The sequence below is a fragment of the Sparus aurata genome, chromosome 8, assembly GCF_900880675.1.
Source record: "Sparus aurata chromosome 8, fSpaAur1.1, whole genome shotgun sequence".
NCBI lineage: Eukaryota > Metazoa > Chordata > Actinopteri > Spariformes > Sparidae > Sparus > Sparus aurata.
Genome location: NC_044194.1, coordinates 4,088,079 through 4,105,629, shown reverse-complemented (window position 1 = coordinate 4,105,629; position 17,551 = coordinate 4,088,079). Strand labels below are relative to the sequence as shown.

General features: G+C 46.3%; 2 protein-coding genes across 6 annotated transcripts; both read left to right on the top strand.

Annotated features, from left to right (window-relative positions):
• The first annotated feature begins 908 nt into the window (after positions 1 to 908).
• Positions 909 to 9,827, top strand: panx2 (pannexin 2). 4 transcript variants are annotated; one of them, XM_030427131.1, is made up of 7 exons: positions 909 to 1,022; positions 3,069 to 3,606; positions 4,357 to 4,389; positions 5,309 to 6,414; positions 6,751 to 6,886; positions 6,971 to 7,156; positions 7,670 to 9,827. In XM_030427131.1, the coding sequence occupies exons 2-7, from the start codon at positions 3,378 to 3,380 to the stop codon at positions 7,987 to 7,989; spliced, it is 2,010 nt and encodes a 669-aa protein (XP_030282991.1). In that variant the 5' UTR covers positions 909 to 1,022; positions 3,069 to 3,377; the 3' UTR covers positions 7,990 to 9,827. The 4 variants fall into 4 exon arrangements, with proteins under 4 accessions (XP_030282991.1, XP_030282995.1, XP_030282993.1 ...); XM_030427133.1 differs by having other exon boundaries at positions 1,011 to 1,110; XM_030427132.1 differs by lacking the exon at positions 909 to 1,022 and adding an exon at positions 1,030 to 1,128.
• A 118-nt stretch (positions 9,828 to 9,945) lies between these two features.
• Positions 9,946 to 17,120, top strand: trabd (TraB domain containing). 2 transcript variants are annotated; one of them, XM_030426718.1, is made up of 10 exons: positions 9,946 to 10,049; positions 10,512 to 10,552; positions 10,847 to 10,913; positions 11,967 to 12,133; positions 12,486 to 12,626; positions 13,194 to 13,304; positions 13,405 to 13,544; positions 13,976 to 14,148; positions 14,778 to 14,874; positions 14,975 to 17,120. In XM_030426718.1, the coding sequence occupies exons 2-10, from the start codon at positions 10,529 to 10,531 to the stop codon at positions 15,162 to 15,164; spliced, it is 1,110 nt and encodes a 369-aa protein (XP_030282578.1). In that variant the 5' UTR covers positions 9,946 to 10,049; positions 10,512 to 10,528; the 3' UTR covers positions 15,165 to 17,120. The 2 variants fall into 2 exon arrangements, with proteins under 2 accessions (XP_030282578.1, XP_030282579.1); XM_030426719.1 differs by lacking the exons at positions 14,778 to 14,874; positions 14,975 to 17,120 and adding an exon at positions 14,528 to 14,735.
• The last annotated feature ends 431 nt before the right edge of the window (positions 17,121 to 17,551 follow it).

Genomic DNA, 17,551 nt, shown 5'->3' with positions numbered 1-17,551 from the left:
GATGAAGAGAGAGGGAGTGAGGGAGAGAGAGATGGGAAAGGGGTGAGAGAGAAAGAGGAAGATAGAGAGTGAGGGAGACAGTAAGGGGGAGAAAGAGAGAGAGAAGGAGGAAGAGAGACTATATTTGGAGGGAGGTGCGGCTCCTCTAACCGGTGGAAACCGGCTGGATGGAGGAAACACGCCGCTGACTTGTGGCTCCGTCCAGCTGACGAACATCGGGAGCGCGCCCGCAAACACCGCGGAGAGAGAAGCTGCTGGAGGCCGCAGACTGACGGCGGTGATGTGGAGGAGGACGGACACGGAGGCTCGGCTCTGAAAGCTCCGGGTCGGGTCGGGTCGGGTCGGGTTCACCTCCACTGTGCGCTCCCCTCACTGTGACTTACTCGTCGCCACACCCCGGTCCGTTAGAATGACAGAGGTGTTTACCATTCGTTGTTTGTGCACGTGTCTCAAGCCAGTCCCACAATCACAGATGATGGACAGGCCGGATAAACCTATGAACAGAACCGTAGAGCCCGTCAGAACCTCGTGTTAGGTTGTGGACTCACCACACAGACACCGGCCGAGTCAGACACATCCACTCAGGGATCTCCATCATAAGCTGATATATTAATAGTTATAATAATAATAATAATAATAATCAGGATGTGAGTTGAGTTCATTCTCCAGCAGCTCTGCTTACACAACACCTGTCCTCGTGCACCGGGGGCGCGTGCCTGCGCTCAGCCGCCGGGATGAGAGCTGATGTGATGAACTGGAGAATCTTAATGCGTTATCTCATCGTCCCTTGTTTCTGAGGAAGAGGCAGGGCAGGGAGGGGAGAGCAGGGAGGAGAGAGGAGAGAGGAGAGAGGGCTCGGATGGGAGGGGAGCCGGGGAGCAGCAGCAGGAGGAGGAGGAGGAGGGGGGAGGAGGAGGGGGGGGAAAGGCGGAACAAACCGGTGTGCTCTCGGATACATGCTGTAGCTGCTCGCCCGCACTGCAGATTAACTCTTACCGCGCCGGGAGGAGCAGCGACGCACGGTGAGTGAGGTGTTTTGTTTGTTTTGTGCCGCCGAGGCTGCATGCACATGGCTCGGGACTGTGGCGGGTCTTTCTCCAGAGTGGACAGGTAGGACAGCTGATGCAGGTAACGGGGTCTCTCCTCACACGCACGCACACACGCAGCTGCACACACACACACACACACACACACACACGCTCAGCTCGTCTCCGGCTGGCTTCTCCGGAGCTATCCGCTCCTCAGGTGCTGAAGCGGCTCGTCGTCTGCAGGCAGCTGCACCGCAAATGTGTCTGATGGAAGTGTTGGTCCTCCCGGGCTGCCGTCCACCAGCAGCCCTACAGCTCCACCAGCTAACTGGAACACAGTGATCTTCCTCAACCTGATAAAAAATGTCCCTGCATTGTTCCCATAGGCACTCACTCAAAAGTGAGCAGAACAGTGGGGACACTTTGCAGTGTTTTTTCTGGGATATAGATTCTCCGCCACCAGCTGTGTGTTCTCGAATCTCTGCGAACAAGTGTCAGATGTGGAAACTTCTCCCCTCTAATTGACAGTGAATGACAGCCTCCTGCTCTCCCTCAGCTCCTGGAGCTCAGCTCTGAACCTCTTTGTGCTGCCCGCAGCCAAGCGGGATGCTGTAGTAGCCAAAGAATGTGGGATTTCCCTCTCTAAACACTGGTAGCATCGCCCAGCTGAAGGGCATTATCTGTGGAAACTGGAGCGGTGCCAGTGGCTCACAGACAGCAGTGCAGCCTCTCTCTGGGCGTCAGGAATGTGATGCCGCCCCTTTAAGTTTGAATTATGTAAAGTTTTATTTCCCCTCTTCCACCCTGAGACAGTGTTTTAGGATGGTATAGATACATTTGGCCTGATTGTGTTGAGAAGGCAGTTTAAAATGCTGCGTTTACCCCATAAGGGACATCTTGTTCTCCTACATTAACATTATGCAGCCTTGATTAATCTTCTCTGATAACATTTCAGAGAAACACTTCTCTTGTGATCTTTTCTCAGCATGCGGCTGCGAGCTGAAAGCTGACCAGAGTGCGATAATTGTCCCCTCCGCTCATGAAACCGCAGTCCTGAGGTTCCCCCCGAGACATCAAGTATAGTTTGGTGGAGTTGAGCTTTTAACGGTTTCATAGACGGGCTGTGTGTTTGCATAATGGGAGGAAAGTGAGAGGAGGGGAGGGAGAGTGATGGAGAGAGGAGGCAGAAGAAGAAGAAGAAGAAGAAGAGGAAGAAAGTAAAAAGGGGGGGGTGGGAGTGAGAGGGTGAGGGTTGTTGATGGGAAGAGGTGATGCGTTCAGGCTCCTCACGAAGGACGTTCACGTAACCTTCAATTCAAATGAGCATGCACCAAACCCTGCACACCTACACGTGCAAACATGGACCCACACACACACACACACACACACACACACACACACACACACACACACATGCTCAAGACGTCCGGCTGACATGTGTCTGGGTTTCACCTGAGATAATGACCACCAGGAGTCCAGAGAGGGGAGCAGAGTCAGTGTCCAGGAAAAAAAGATTAGGTTGTTCTTCTCACAGGAGGGAAAAAGAACATTCGTCAAGTATATTTCTGCTTTAAATCAATTTCCTTTAAGCAGACTCCCCCGGGGACTAAATGTGCCCTTTTAGTGTCCTTGCTCGATCAAAGGCGAGCGTCCCCTCAGAGGTTACCACCATGTCACACACTCCACCGGTCACAGAGTCGGGGATTAGCCGTCCTCAGCTACACGACTGCATTACAGAGGACGGCGGACGGGAACAGAGACTTTCCCTGAAGAAGGTGTGAGAGAGAGACGGCACAAATTCATGCGATGCCACGTTTGACGGATGGCTGAGGTCAGGGTGAGGGTTGATTATCCATCGCACACACAGGAGCGTTTCTAATAAATGGCATCTTGGAGCTCGCTGCGCTGACCTTAAAGGACGACATAGATTTATACTATGGCGGACCCTGCCATCTTTCTAGCTTCAAACAGTGTTCTGCAGGTCTTAAAAAACGACATAGTGCCCCTTTAAAATGCTCTAACTGCTCCTCTGTCTTTCAGGAAATGGTCGGTCAGAGCTTCTCCTTCCTGAAACTCACGTAACAGCTCTTCAGCCAGCAGTTCCCCTGGGGAATCGCAAAGGGCGCCTCCTAAACTCAGCTCATTCCTCAACCTGCCACGCTGAGTGTTTGGACCGAGGCCAGGCACCGTAGAGATGGGCCAGAACGCGGGGATGCACTCAGAGGAGGCCGAGCGACGGGTGTGCTTCTGCTTCTGAGTGTTATGTCTGTCTGAAGGAGAAGACGAGCTGTGGAAGGGAGCAGGGAGCCTCTGGTCTCCTCTTCAGCACACAGTGAAGTTGTAGCGCCGATGCAGAACATCCTCGATCAGAACTTAGACATGGCCACAGCTCTACTCGCTGGCGAGAAGCTGAAGGAGCTGATCCTGCCCGGCTCCTCCCAGGATGAGAGGGGCGGGGCGCTGGCCAGCCTCATGGTGCAGCTCAAACTGGAGCTGCCCTTTGATCGCGTCGTGACGATAGGGACGGTCATCATCCCCATCCTGCTGGTCACCCTCGTCTTCACAAGGAACTTTGCAGGTGAGACTTCTGCCACTAGATGGGGTTCATCGCCTCTCAGGAGCCGTGAAGGATCTCCTCTTTTTTTAAAACAGCACACAAAAAAGTCACAGATAAACTGAAAGCACAAGAATGAAATGAAGGTTTTTCCTCATGAGTCACTCCCACACCATGCTGAGATCATCGGGCCAGGCAGGAAGAGAAGACAGGAAGAGAAGACAGGAAGAGAAGACATTCAAAAGCACAGACAGAGAGAGAGAAAGAGAGAGAGAGAGAGAGGGGGGAGCTAAAAAAGACCGAGAGAGAGATTGTGGAGACATGAGCGGGATGGATTACAGGGAGGGGGAGAGGAAGGTGTTTGGTTAGAGGGAGGATGGGAGAGATGTTAGTTCACTGCTGAGTCAGACGCTCTGCATAGCAGCATTAACCATCTGGGACCGAGCGTTTAACTTTAGCAGCAGAAAGACGTGGGTGTTTAGAAGCAGTTCTTCAGTATTCCCTCTCTGACATTTGGGGCATTGCAAAAGAATGTTTTTTTTTTTTCCTAACATGAGGACAGCATCTTCTGCGACTGTGACAAAGTGATGTAATATTGCACACAGGAAGCACCTGCAAATGCACCATTATCAAATGTCACTGCACTTAGTTCCAAAGATTAAAGGTGCACTCTGTTGTTTTGGGGAAGAAATCTTTCGTCAGAAGACGCAGATCTTCATAAACTCTCTTCTGTTGTATTTTGTTTATATGTGGCGGACCCTGCCGCCTTCCCAGCTTCAATCTGTTCTCTGGGAAAAGATGGAAAAGGTAAATATTTTCTGAATTTGTATCATTACCTCATTAATATTGTAAATATTCCGAGTTTGAATTATTTCTTCTCCAAAACTATTTAATGACCCTTTAAAAAGTGGACTGGCTGCAGCACTGAGCCGCTGACATTCGTACCTCATAGTGATACAGCACAACGGCGACAGGAAGGAGCGCTTCTCACTTCCTCTATCTGAGACCACGCAGACGCTTCTTCTATCATTTCAAAGAGCAGCAGGAGTTTTATCAGAGACGCGCAGCGCAGCAGCGAGCCGAACGGATGAATGATGCGAAAAAGATTCTTAGAGATAAGGGACCAAAAAAAATTCAACAGAGGTCACGTAGGTTTAAGATAATTCATAAAGTTGCATCCACTACTACTGTTCTGAAACATCTGTTGCACCGTTCACGGTGGACGATTATAACAGATAATTCAGGTGTGTTTTACCTTTTTCCACTTTCAGATAAGTGGTAGGGAAAGAAATGTGAAACTGGTGACTATTTTAAAAACCCCGCCTGGCTGGATCTTTCCTATATGTCACAACCGACGGGAGCGACAAATTAAATTATTAAACCAAAACCCAGGATTTATTGTGGTAGAATTCATCTTCTGTCAGCTCAAATATCTTCACACTATGAGATTTAACCTATTCAAGGTGCAGAATGTAATAATTTTAGTTTAAAACATTGGAAAAACTTCTAAAATTATCAACAGAATGTGAAGAAATAATGAATATAAGCATGCTAACCAGCTCCTAGTGAGCTAATGCGCTAGCTGCACGGTTAAATGAGTGTACTAGCTAACAGCGGCTACAGTTAGCAGCAGTTAGCTGTGACTCCGGTGATATGCTGCCAGTTCTTGCATTCGCACCTTTAAAGTGATGTTTGTGCTGATCCGTTCTCTCTCTGCTCCCTCCAGAGGAGTCCATATACTGTTACACACCACACAACTTCACCAGAGACCAGGCACTGTACGCTCGAGGCTACTGCTGGACAGATCTGCGGGACGCTCTGCCCGGGGTGGAGTCTCACCTTTGGCCTTCGCTGTTTGAACACAAGTTCCTGCCCTACGCCCTGCTCGCCTTTGCTGGCATCATGTACATTCCCGCTCTGGGCTGGGAGTTCCTCGCCTCCACGCGGCTCACTTCAGAGCTCAATTTCCTGCTTCAAGAGATTGATAACTGCTATCATCGAGCCGCCGAGGGCCGAGCCCCGAAGATCGAGAAGCAGATCCAATCCAAAGGGCCCGGCATAACCGAGCGGGAGAGGAGGGAGATCATAGAGAACGCGGAGAAGGAGAAGAGCCCCGAGCAGAACCTGTTTGAGAAGTATTTAGAGAGACGAGGCCAGAGTAACTTTCTGGCTAAGCTTTACCTGGCACGCCACCTGGCTATTATCTGCCTCAGTTCCATCCCCATTTCCTACCTGAGCGCCTACTATGCTCGCCAAAGGCAGAACGAGTTCACCTGTGCGCTGGGGGAGCCTCCGGACATTAGCAGCTATGCAGAGCTTAAGATCAGAGTGAACTGTAAGCTGCCTGCTGTGCAGCTGCAGCGCATCATGGCAGCTGTGGATATCTCTCTGCTCTGCACTATGAACCTCATCATCCTGATTAATTTGCTGCACTTGTTTGTCGTGCGCAAGTCCAACTTTGTGTTCGACAAGCTGCACAAGGTTGGTATTAAAACCCGGCGGCGCTGGCAGAAGTCTCAGTTCTGTGACATCAACATCCTGGCCATGTTCTGCAACGAGAACAGGGACCACATCAAGTCGCTCAACCGGCTGGACTTCATCACCAACGAGAGCGACCTCATGTACGACAACGTGGTCCGGCAGCTGCTGGCTGCGCTCGCACAGTCCAACCACGACGCCACGCCCACTGTGAGGGACTCCGGGATTCAAACCCTCGATCCCAACATGGAGATTGGGATGGGAGAGATGGGTGGGGAGCCGCTGGTCATCAAACGACCCCGCAAGAAGATTAAATGGATCCCAAGTTCAAATCCTCTTCCTCAGCCGTTCAAGGTAAGACCCTGCCTCCACGTGCACTTCATCGTCATTCACTGGGCATCACCGACAGTCCTGTTGAAACAGAATACTCACTACAAGAACTTGTTCACTGGAGCACAGCAGTTCATTTCAACATGGGCTGAATGTCTGTTTAAGGTGCTTCCAGCTGAGTCATCGCAGCTCCTGATAAGAGCCTCTTTCTGTGAAGAGGCACAGGAAGTGCTCCTCATTTAGGACTCCAAAATATGAAACACTTGAATGCTGCTTTATTCGTTGCCTGTGGCTGCCTCACCTGTAGTTTAATCCAGGATTTAATGACCTGCTTTTATGTTTCCTGTCCTCTTACAAAAGGAACCTCTCACCCTGACACGCCTGGAAAACAACACCAAGCCCGAAAAACCCAAACCAGTCAGACGAAAGGCGGTGGCGGACAACTTCATCGCGCCGCTTCTGGACACCAAAAGCACGCAGTATCCTGCAACGAAAGGTACGCAGCGCTAGGAACACCTGTCGTTCCGCAGCGCTGTTCTGCCTCCTTGTAACGTCAAGACTTTTCATTTCCCGATCACAGATCTGAGTGCGATGGAGAAAAAGCACGCGCGCAACTTCTCTCTGGACGTCCACCCGTACTTGCTGACCATTCGGAAGCCCAAGGTGGAGGCCACAACCGTAGAACCTCTCCCCTCAGAGCACACCATGGACACAGTGTACCTCGAAGGCACGCACACGATTGTTCATGTGTCCGGGGCAATTACAGGTGAGCCTGAAGTGTCCCTCGCTCTTTCTCTTTCTCTGTCTTGCTCATTTAGGTCCAATATTCAAGGGATTTATCTGTATTAGCTAACAGACAAATGCAGACAGTGGGCGTGATTACTTACTGCATATTGTTATCTGGTAATTCTACCTTCCATTGTGGCTGACAGCCTTAGCATGCAAAAGGTGAGTTATACAATCTTACCTGGATGTTGTTTGCTATCACCACCTGTGGGCAGCAACACTAGTTGTCGGCTGTGCAGTTACATATGGGTTAAAATAAAACTACCAAAAGTTACTCAACCAGATGTGAGATAACTTCCCCCTCAGCTGTAACGCAGCAGCGTTAAACAGCTTACACTTGTTGCTTGCTCAACCGCACGACATCCTCAGAGTCTCCCAGAGCAATTACTGCTGACCTTTAAAAGACTGTTTCTTCAAAAGGTGACACTCTGTCTTCACTCGCTTCCTCCTCTCTTACTCTCCCCTGTCCTGTGTTTCTTCCTCGTCTCCACAGAAACTAAGGTGTGCTCCCCAGAGTCGACCAACACTGCCTTTGCTACAGTGACCCTGCCCACCACTTCTTACGTCAACGGCGTGAGCCCGAACCCTCCCTCCAGCGAGGACCCCCTCAGTCCCAAGTCCTCTCCTCCTCAGAGGGAGCCCCTCGCCCCGACGGAGAACCCCGAGTGCCAGCCGCCGCCGCTGACCAGAGCCCCCACGCACCAGCTGCTGAGCATACACCACACTCTCTTTGAGGAGGATGAGGATGAACAGAACCGCAGGGACAGACTGGCAGAGAGACCAGGGGAGCTCATCGCCGCCGGGGAATGTTGAAGAAGGCGAAGAAGAGGAGATACCGACACTCGACACTACACTCTGCACACATGACCTCCATGTCATCACCTCCTATCAACAGCCACCTCTTTAAATTAGCTCACGCAGTCACGTGATGGCTGGATCGGACAGATGACGGACGGAAAACGAAACACGGGACTTTTAGACTTTTAGAGCTTTAGATGTGAAAATGACTCAGAGAGGGTTAGACAAAAGTTTGTGTGTTTGTTAATGTTGAGTGTTACTGTAGGAAACGATGTCACATTCACGTCTCAGGATGACTGTGTACAGCTAAACACCCTCCAATGAAACCAGCAGTGATATAATTCAACAGGGTGCTACAGTGCAGGGTTTTTAACAGCTACATCGAACAAGGTCTGATGAAAGGACGAGCGGCGACGAGAGAGGAGTGAGCTCTCTATAAAAAAAGACAACAAAAAAACAACGACACACACCTTTGAGACGCATATCTGCACAGAGGACTGTTTTATGGCTTCAAACTAAAACGTATTTTAAACACATTATGATAACGCTTAGTCCCTTTATCCCAATAGCCAAGTAGAGAGGTAGCTCACGCAATACAGTTGTTGAGATCCGCACAATTAATATGCAAAAGATCACAATATATTTGTGGCAATAATGTATGCGCTTGCGGCACCATGTTTCACAGAACGCTATACATGTATAGACACTGTATATGACTCAGTGTTTGTGGGGTAGTTAGAATATGAGACCAACTCATGGCTTTATCATCGCCATCTCACCATTGATTAGGAATGTGTATCAGATCTTGACTATATTTGCACGTCATAAATAAACAGGTAAATTGGCATCTTATATATGAAAAAGAACAGCACAAGAACAGACTCTGCAGCGGAAGGTGTGGGAATGCGAGGTGACTGCTGCTCTGATATCTGTGAGATCTCGTCGTAAAGGCGCTGACGTGGGTGTTTTTTTCTCCTCGAGGACTTTATTAGCTGCTCCGGTGTGATGAATGGAGCCGGACTCGCCGGTGAAATGATGTGACTTTTGTGTTCTGCTGGGCTTCTTGTGGGAGTGCTGTGATGTGAAGCGAAGGCAGTGATGAGTAGATGTCGGACGGTTTATTACACGATGACTAAAGCTTTCGGACTGTCATCCGCTGCAATCTAAATTTCTTTGGGGTCGTTCTGCCCTGTCTCACATTGTGCTAACATCCACCGTGAAGGAATGAGTAGTTAGGATTAGCTGGTTGTTTGTATAGAAACCAAACGTATAAGGTGTGTTTTGCACTTTTCACAGGGGGACGAGTGAGAGGAACTTGGAAATGTGTGCCTGCCACAACCTCTTCATACACATTTCTTGCAGCTGCATACATGATAACAGGAACTTCAATAAAGGAACTGTCTGCACTGAGTTACACACCAATATGACATCTACTGTAGAAGACATTAGTGCTGTTGCCAGGGGGGTCAACCTGCAGTATAGGTAGACCCATCAATATGCATACTCATCTTTTTCTTCTGGGGCATTCAGTAAACTCACACTTCAGCTTCCAATTATCTTTTGGTGGACATAATAAATCCTCCATCTCATTATCAAGAATCCGCTTTTAATGGCCAAGTATGTGCACACGTGGTTTGTCACTGAAACAGGTCGGCTCAAGGTTGTTCAGAGTACTCAAGCACACTAAAAATGCATCCAAAAGCACTTTAAAGACTCGTAGCACGAGTGCGTGTGAGAGCATGTAATATGTTGTTGACACAGCTCTGCAGGTTTTCACCTGTGTAGATTTTCACATTGAGACGGTCGAGGTGGTAAAATTTCTCACAATTTAATGCAGTTTAAAAAAAAAAAAAGATGGACTTTGGTTGTAATGTGTGAAATGTTATAATGAATTAAAAACGTTTTCATTATAATAAATAAATAAAAAATGGAGAAAAAAAACAAGCGTGTGTGTCCCAACTGCCAATGACTACATGTACCAGCATGCACCACGGCTGTCAGTTTCAGCCGACCAGCGCTGTAAATGCTGTACAACTGACGAGGAGCAACACCGACACACGGGGCTGGCTTGCTCGGTAAGTTGGTCATATTTATTTATTTTTTTACACAACTATCGTGTGAATGTCCGAACACGTTGAATTTGAATTATCTGCCGTTTGTTTGGGGATTATTCCGCTCTCAACGTGTGTAATTTGACGACACTAGCCTACGTTAGCTCGAGTTAGCTGTTAACGGCTGTCCCGCACCTGGAAGTAACGACAGCTAGCTAGAAGTTACATCTTCTTTAGCCGCGCAAGCTAACTTGTGTAGCTAACGTCATGACAGCTTCGCCCGATATATCGTTAACTCAAGCGATTTAAAACCCGTAAATCACTTCCGGTCGCCACTTTTCTCAGCTTTGTTTACAGCGTGTTGGTTTTTTTGTGTTAGCTGCGTTCGGACAAGTCTGCAAAGCTACGTCAGCAGTCAGTAACGCAGTGCTGTCGCTAGCTGTCCGTGAACGCCTCACAGCTCACTTTGCTCTCTGTCACACTCAGCTCTCAGTGCTTCAGACATGGATCAAGACAACAACTCAGAGGTTTGTCACAATTTAACGACACACTTTCTGTAATGAAAGAGGGAGATGTTTGTGATTGATGCTTCTGTCACTGCTCACACTGGGGGTAAAGTGACACACTGGTTGGTTTGAGTGCAAAAAAAAAAACTTGTTTGTTTCTCAACCATTGCAGTATTTGTTCGCCCTGAGCGAGTTGCCTAATAATCAGCCAGTCTGTCTCAATCTGTCTTGAGTTGAACAGGAATAATCTCTTAATCTTGAAGTGGTGTAAACGTTGCTTCTTTGTAAGATATTTGCTTATTTGATGTCTGACAGGATGAGTCGGTTGGCCCATCAGAAGATCCCTCAGAAGAGGAACTCCCTTGTCTACCTCCAGGCCTCTGTAAGCAGCTCTTTTCTTTTTTTCTTTCTTTTGTCTTTACTAGTGTTTGCGCAGTATTTCATCAGAGAGCTTGTACATTGCAGTACCTCTCTCTACATGTGACCATATGGCATGTCAGTGCCTTGTGTTAAACTACATTTTATCTCATAACAAATGTGTAAAATTGTCTCATTGGCACAGTAATAAAGTCTTAAACATTCTTTGCTCTGTAGAAGAAAGAGATTTGCTCCATATGATACTTACAGCAGATTATCTCCACAAAATTACACGTCATACCTGTAAGGATAAGGTTTTACCTGGTGCACCATGACCTCGTGGTTTTTCACAATTAATCTTCTCTTGTACATCTATTGGGTCATAAGTGGTGCTTGATAAGGGGTTATTTTTGTAGGAAAATCCTGTTTAGTTCACGTTTTAACTCTTCTCCATTATATGCTATTGCTATTTATTACGAAAAGCTATAAGTGGAAGTGAAAATCAGCACTTTATCATGTGCTCTGTTGGGTTGGGACTGTTGTGAATTGCTTCTATTCTGTGAAGAAAGTTGCAATACCGTTGTCTTTACTTTATCCTCACTGTGTGTGTTTTAGCTCGTCTTTTACCTTTTCACGTAGATATGTGTTCAGTTGAAAGCACTGACACAAATCAGAGCCGGGAGAACCGGTATTTTGTTTCAGTTTTGCGTATGTAAATACTTTAAATAAAGTGAAAGTGAATAAATAAAGCTGATGTGTCAAAGAGAAATATACTTTTCAACATTGCTGTAAAAAGGGAATGTATCTTTCCATTTAATGTATCACAGACATAGTGAGACACCTGACTCTGTAGTTTTGCTCCTGTATTTTGTGGCCCTTTCTGAAGGTGAAGTCCACAAGTTTGGAGAAATATTGTTGATGGTTGAAATTAACGGCTAAGTACATACACACTCTCTACAGATGCTCAGCAGTAGCAACAGCATTAACAACTTGGTTAGCTGACCGAAAGACAGCGATACTCACATTCTCCTGCCACCATACTATAGCTAACATTACTGTCTCTGTTGATCCCATCTAGCGGACGGTGAAGCGGTGGAACTGCTTTGGCAGTTGCGATCTCAGCGCCGCCAGTCGTCCCCTGAGCTCCCTGAGACGGTGACTTGTCTTACTGCCCCTGATGGCAGCGTCCTGTACCTGGTGGGCACGGCCCACTTCAGCGACAGCAGCAAAAAGGACGTGGCAACGGTGAGCCAATGAGAATTTACAACTGGATCTGTACAGTACACTATGATGCCACTAACAGCACTTAAAAATGTGTTATGCTGTGAATTGTCAGCGAAATAATGGAGTGAGTCAGTGAATGTGGAGAAGTGCTGTAGAGTAGCACCTTGAAGTGATGATTAGTTGCACTGTAATTATGTTGGCATTCCTCTTTTGCCAAAGCTTAACCTTCTTTTTTCCACATTGATTTGTTTTCGTCTTAATCTCCTCTCTCACTGTCAGTCGCCTTTTGTCCCTCTCTCATGCTCTGTTATTCTCTCTCAGTCTCTTATCGTACTTAACCACTGCTCTGTCTCTCTCTCTCTCCCTCACTCAGACGATCCGTGCTGTGCAGCCAGACGTGGTCGTGGTGGAGCTGTGCCAGTACAGGGTGTCTATGTTGAATATGGATGAGAGTACACTGCTGAGGGAAGCCAAAGACGTCAACCTGGATAAGGTTCAGCAGGCCATCAAACAGGTCAGGCTTTCAGAACGATGGGAACTAGCAGTGGTTATGAAATGTACACCAATGTTGTAGACTTGTAGAAATGCTGACGCACCGAAGTCTGCAACAATATTTAATAATATCCCACAGGAATAAAGGCACATTTGTGCTCACATCGATTGAGGTTATCTGAAGGAAGCAAAACCAAATATAGTATGAATGCACGTTTTTGAGTAACCACAACAGTAGCCACTTCTGCTGGAAACAGCCAACTGCACAGTACTGTAAGCAGTACTCCCAATGTCCTCGAGAGGTCTCTCTCAACAACAATGATTGACACGGTAGCCGATAGCAGCATGAAGCACAAAGAATATACAGGAAGTGCTACAGAAGTCGAGCTTGAAACAGAAAACTGGAACCACTGGAAATTGCCTATTAATGAACAATTTATTACCCAGCATGAAATAAACAGAATTCTGAACAACCTTTAGTGAAAAAGAAGGGGGTTATTGTGCGTACAACTACCAGTAATTGAAAGAGAAAACTCTGAAGGCGTGCTGGTGTGTGTGTGAGTGCTTATTTCTCCCCTCTGTTCGTCAGAACGGGCTGATGTCCGGCCTGATGCAGATTCTCCTGCTCAAAGTTTCGGCTCACATCACGGAGCAGCTGGGCATGGCTCCTGGAGGAGAGTTTAGGGAGGCCTTTAAAGAGGTAACACGCACAGAAGAAGAAGAAGTAAAATATTATTTTGTTTGTATCTGATTCTCTTGTTGTTTTTTAAATTCTTGTTGTTGTTTTTTCCCCCACACAGGCTGGACGCGTACCATTCTGTAAATTTCACCTTGGGGACAGGCCGATCCCGGTCACGTTTAAGAGGGCCATTGCTGCTCTCAGTCTGTGGCAGAAGGCCCGTCTGGCATGGGGCCTTTGCTTTCTGTCAGACCCAATCAGGTACAAGCTCACTGTGGTCACTTTTTTGTCCTATCACAGTGTTGTGAGTTTGTCTTTGTCAATATCTACCATGACACAGCTGTTATTGAGCCTTAAAATTGCTATCAGACGTTGAAAGTTTTCAGAGGCAGGATGCTCAAGTTCATTATTAGTCTGTTTCTTTGTATTGCCCAAAATTCAGTAGAAATGTATAATTTCTTCTTAGAAAATTATAAATATTGAAGGATAGGTCTAGTGTACATCCTCAGTAAAGTATTTTAGCAGAGGAAGCCTTCAAATGTTTCAAAAACACAAATGCAAACATGAATTTTAAATTAAAAAACAAAATCTTGGAGGCCATTTGTTCCTCCTTATTTAGTACAGACAACATACAGCTGTCTCCTTCCTACCTGACCACCACTGACTGTGTTGGCCTGCGTGTCATGTTTCAGTAAAGAGGATGTGGAGAAGTGCAAACAGAAGGACCTGCTGGAGCAGACAATGTCAGAGATGATCGGAGAGTTTCCTGCCCTGCACCAGACTATCGTGGCTGAAAGAGACATCTACCTCACGCACACGCTCCGCCAGGCTACACGCTGTGTGGAGGCGCCCCCTAATGCCCAGAGTGAGTATTACACTTTGAGTAATCTCATCCTTGTTTTGTGTCGACTCATTTTTTCATCGATTGGCTGAAATGTTATAGTACTTTTTAAATGTATCATCAGAATTGTTGCATAATTAATTGACCAGTACTGATAATAGGTTGAATGATACACAGACCACTCAATTTGTCATACTTTATATAAACTGGGTGACATTTTAAACTATATTTCACTGCCTCAAAGCAAAAGCTTTTTTTGCAATCTGAGTGTCAGTATTTCCCACAAGTCTCTGAGTAGCATGAGAGAGCCTCTTACCACACCGCCTTCCTTGGTCGTTCGTAGCAAGGAAGAGCTGATTGTTTCTGAACAATCTGGCAGCGCAGTGTCACGTCCTTTTTATAGAAGGAGGATCTCCAGCCTCCGTGACTTTGACACACTTGGTTGCAGCCAGTCCTGATAGCTGAATGCAAGAGGAGCTTCTGATGAGGTCGGGCCATTAGCAGTCCTAATGTGAGACACTCACGCATGCAGCTCAGAGAGAACCGGGGTTATGCAAGCAGCTGTGTTATACATAGTGATAGAAATAAAATGAATATGTGCTCGTGGAAGTGTAGATTGTTTATGTAACAGAACATTTTCTGCTCTGGTGTAGAAGTGCCTGCTGTGGTGGTGGGAGTGGTAGGGATGGGTCACGTCCCTGGCATAGAAAGAAACTGGGAGAAGCAACTCAACATTAATGAAATCATGAGGTATGTTTGTCTTGTTTTAACACAATATATTACAGATAGTACTTTAAATGTATTGTTACGGTGTCTTCACAGCTTCTCGATGTGTCTGTCTCTTCCTCAGTGTTGCCCCTCCCTCACGGTTCGGCTGGGTGTTGCGCACAGTCATTAAGGGTGTCATGATGGGAATGCTGGGATACGCCTGCTACCGCGCTGGAGGGACCATAGGCAGAGCCCTGCTGTCTATACCATCGGTCCAGTCTTTACTGGAGACTCTGAAGCCACCCCAGTGGTCTTCTCTAAGCCATCAGTGACACAACTGTTCATCTAATAAAACAATGCATCTATCACCAATGGCCTTAAAACACCGGCGCTGAGGCTGGAGGAGCCCACACTATGAACTCACATGGACGTCGAGGGGTGACGAGCCTCCGCCTCGTATCGATGTCCCTGTAGACGCAGCAGGGCCGTACTGCCAAAGAAACCGTGACAGTACTTTTTTGTAAGGTTTACAAATGCCAATAATTCCTTTTGAATATATTTTCATCTTCCCCCACCATTCCTATATATTATTACAGTTTTTATTTGACAAGTATCATCGGAATCATCGTCAGTCTTCTGCCCTGGTGTGATACCAGACGGAGCAGTTTTCTGAGAGAGGCACACTTTTCTAACGCTGTCTCCTGATTCCTTCCTCCTTTCTGGTGCCGAACCAGCATTTTTTTTGGTAAATGGCCCATTTTAAGTCCAGCACTTTATAAGAGACTGGTTGTCTTGTTCTGTACATGCAGCCTGTGGAAATCGCTAAGAAAGTAAAACACCAGGTCCATCATAACTGTAGTCAACCAACGACAGAAATACTGTCTATGAACTCCAGTTCTAGTGACCGAAGTGTGAGTTAAATGTCATCAAATGTCTGAATTGGATCGTTGACCATCATTTTCTCTGTTCGTGAAAAAAATATTTGAAATGCATCTTCTACAAAAATCATAGAAAGGATTAGTACAAGACAAAATTGACTTAATTCCCATGTGCATGGCCCCGCCCACATCGACAGACAAGTGCCTCACACTGCAGCAGGAAGGGCTACACTGGTGAAGTGAACGGAATGGCAAAAATGTGTGTTATGCATCATACAGATACGACAACCAAACGGTCAATGCAAGTTTCTATTATTCTGTCTTTATATAACTATATGATAGTGTTGTTTTATAAATACTGTTGCCCGTAATAGGAACATGTAGTTTTGTCTCGTCTTTTCATTTTACGGCCACTCAGACATTCAGCTTGTGACCCGACCTGCAGGACAGGCTTCAGTGTGCCTCGGGAGGAGCAATGCAGTGATCTTGTAATTTGTAGATTTGATTGTACCTCTGCTACGAGGCACCCAAACACATTAGCTGGCTCCATCTCTGAGTGAGGGTTCACACGCGGAAATATGCATCTTGTACAGAAAAATCAGCTCAGAGAAACATCTGGCGTTCAGCTCCAGATGTTTGGACTTTTATGAGATATGCATTTTCATTTGTCAGCCTGGTTATAAAACATTGATTGAGATAATGGTGATGAAATGGGTTTGCTCTCCTGCAAATGAAGGTTTGAACTTGACTGTAATGGTTTCTCAGTGGAATTCCCATGAATGGAGTTTGGAGGTGAAGCCTTACTCTGCTTTCACTGCTGCCTTTGACCCTCAGATTGCCTCGTCTGCTGAGGCACCGACCCGGATCCTCGGTACAGAGCTTCTTGCTGCACATGTTAAATTTGGCTGCATGACATCCCTGGAACTCTGTTATGTGGGATATGTCCCAATAAATCCAGCGTTATCTAGTTTTTATGTTGAATGATTTTAGGTAGAGTGCTTAAATAATTGGATGTATTTATAAAAAAGACTTTGCTGTTTTGAATTTGTGAACTGGTCCGATGAGCTCCTGTGGGAAGCAGTGCCGCTCCGTCTCAGAATCATGATTAAAACCACTTGCAAGTTTTCCAAACATTCAACTGGCTCAGACGCTGTGTCTTCCAGTTGATCGAATAATTGTGGAGGAAATCACGCCTCAGTCCCTCAGCAGCAAAATATCATCGAGCATTACGTGTCTGTTTCCCTCCCACGTCATTTCCAAAGGTTTCATCTGCTGTATGTTTGAGAACTGCCGAGAGAAAACTGTATGAATGTCTGTATCTGTTGTAGGTTTGTTCTCCCCGCACCCTCGTGTGGTGTTGTCGCTGTCACCGGAACCAAACATTAAATCCTAACTTCTGTAATAAATAAATGGATTATTGAATTATTTTAAAGTAAAAAAATAAATTATTATTGCCTCAAAAAGCTTCCTCTTTAACCCTCTTGTATTACACCACATTGCACCACACCACTCTGTAAATATGAAGTTTTCCTTGACATTTTGAAATCATCACTTACAAAATGTGATTTCTCTGTTTGCTGTGACTGTTACATCATTTCTTTGAATTGCTTCAAAAGGCTTCTGAGAAATGACAATAACTACATTTAAAATAAAAAATAGAGGTTACAGAAAACTCACAACGCTTACAACTGGAATTCTGATGATTATCTATAAAATAACCCATTAAAAAGTTGGCTAAAAGAGGTGGATCTTCCCTATATAGTCCTCCCATGTCTTCAGTATTATATACTTATATACTAACATGTGTGTATTTTACTTATAAAGTATAAAAAGTGAGGGTT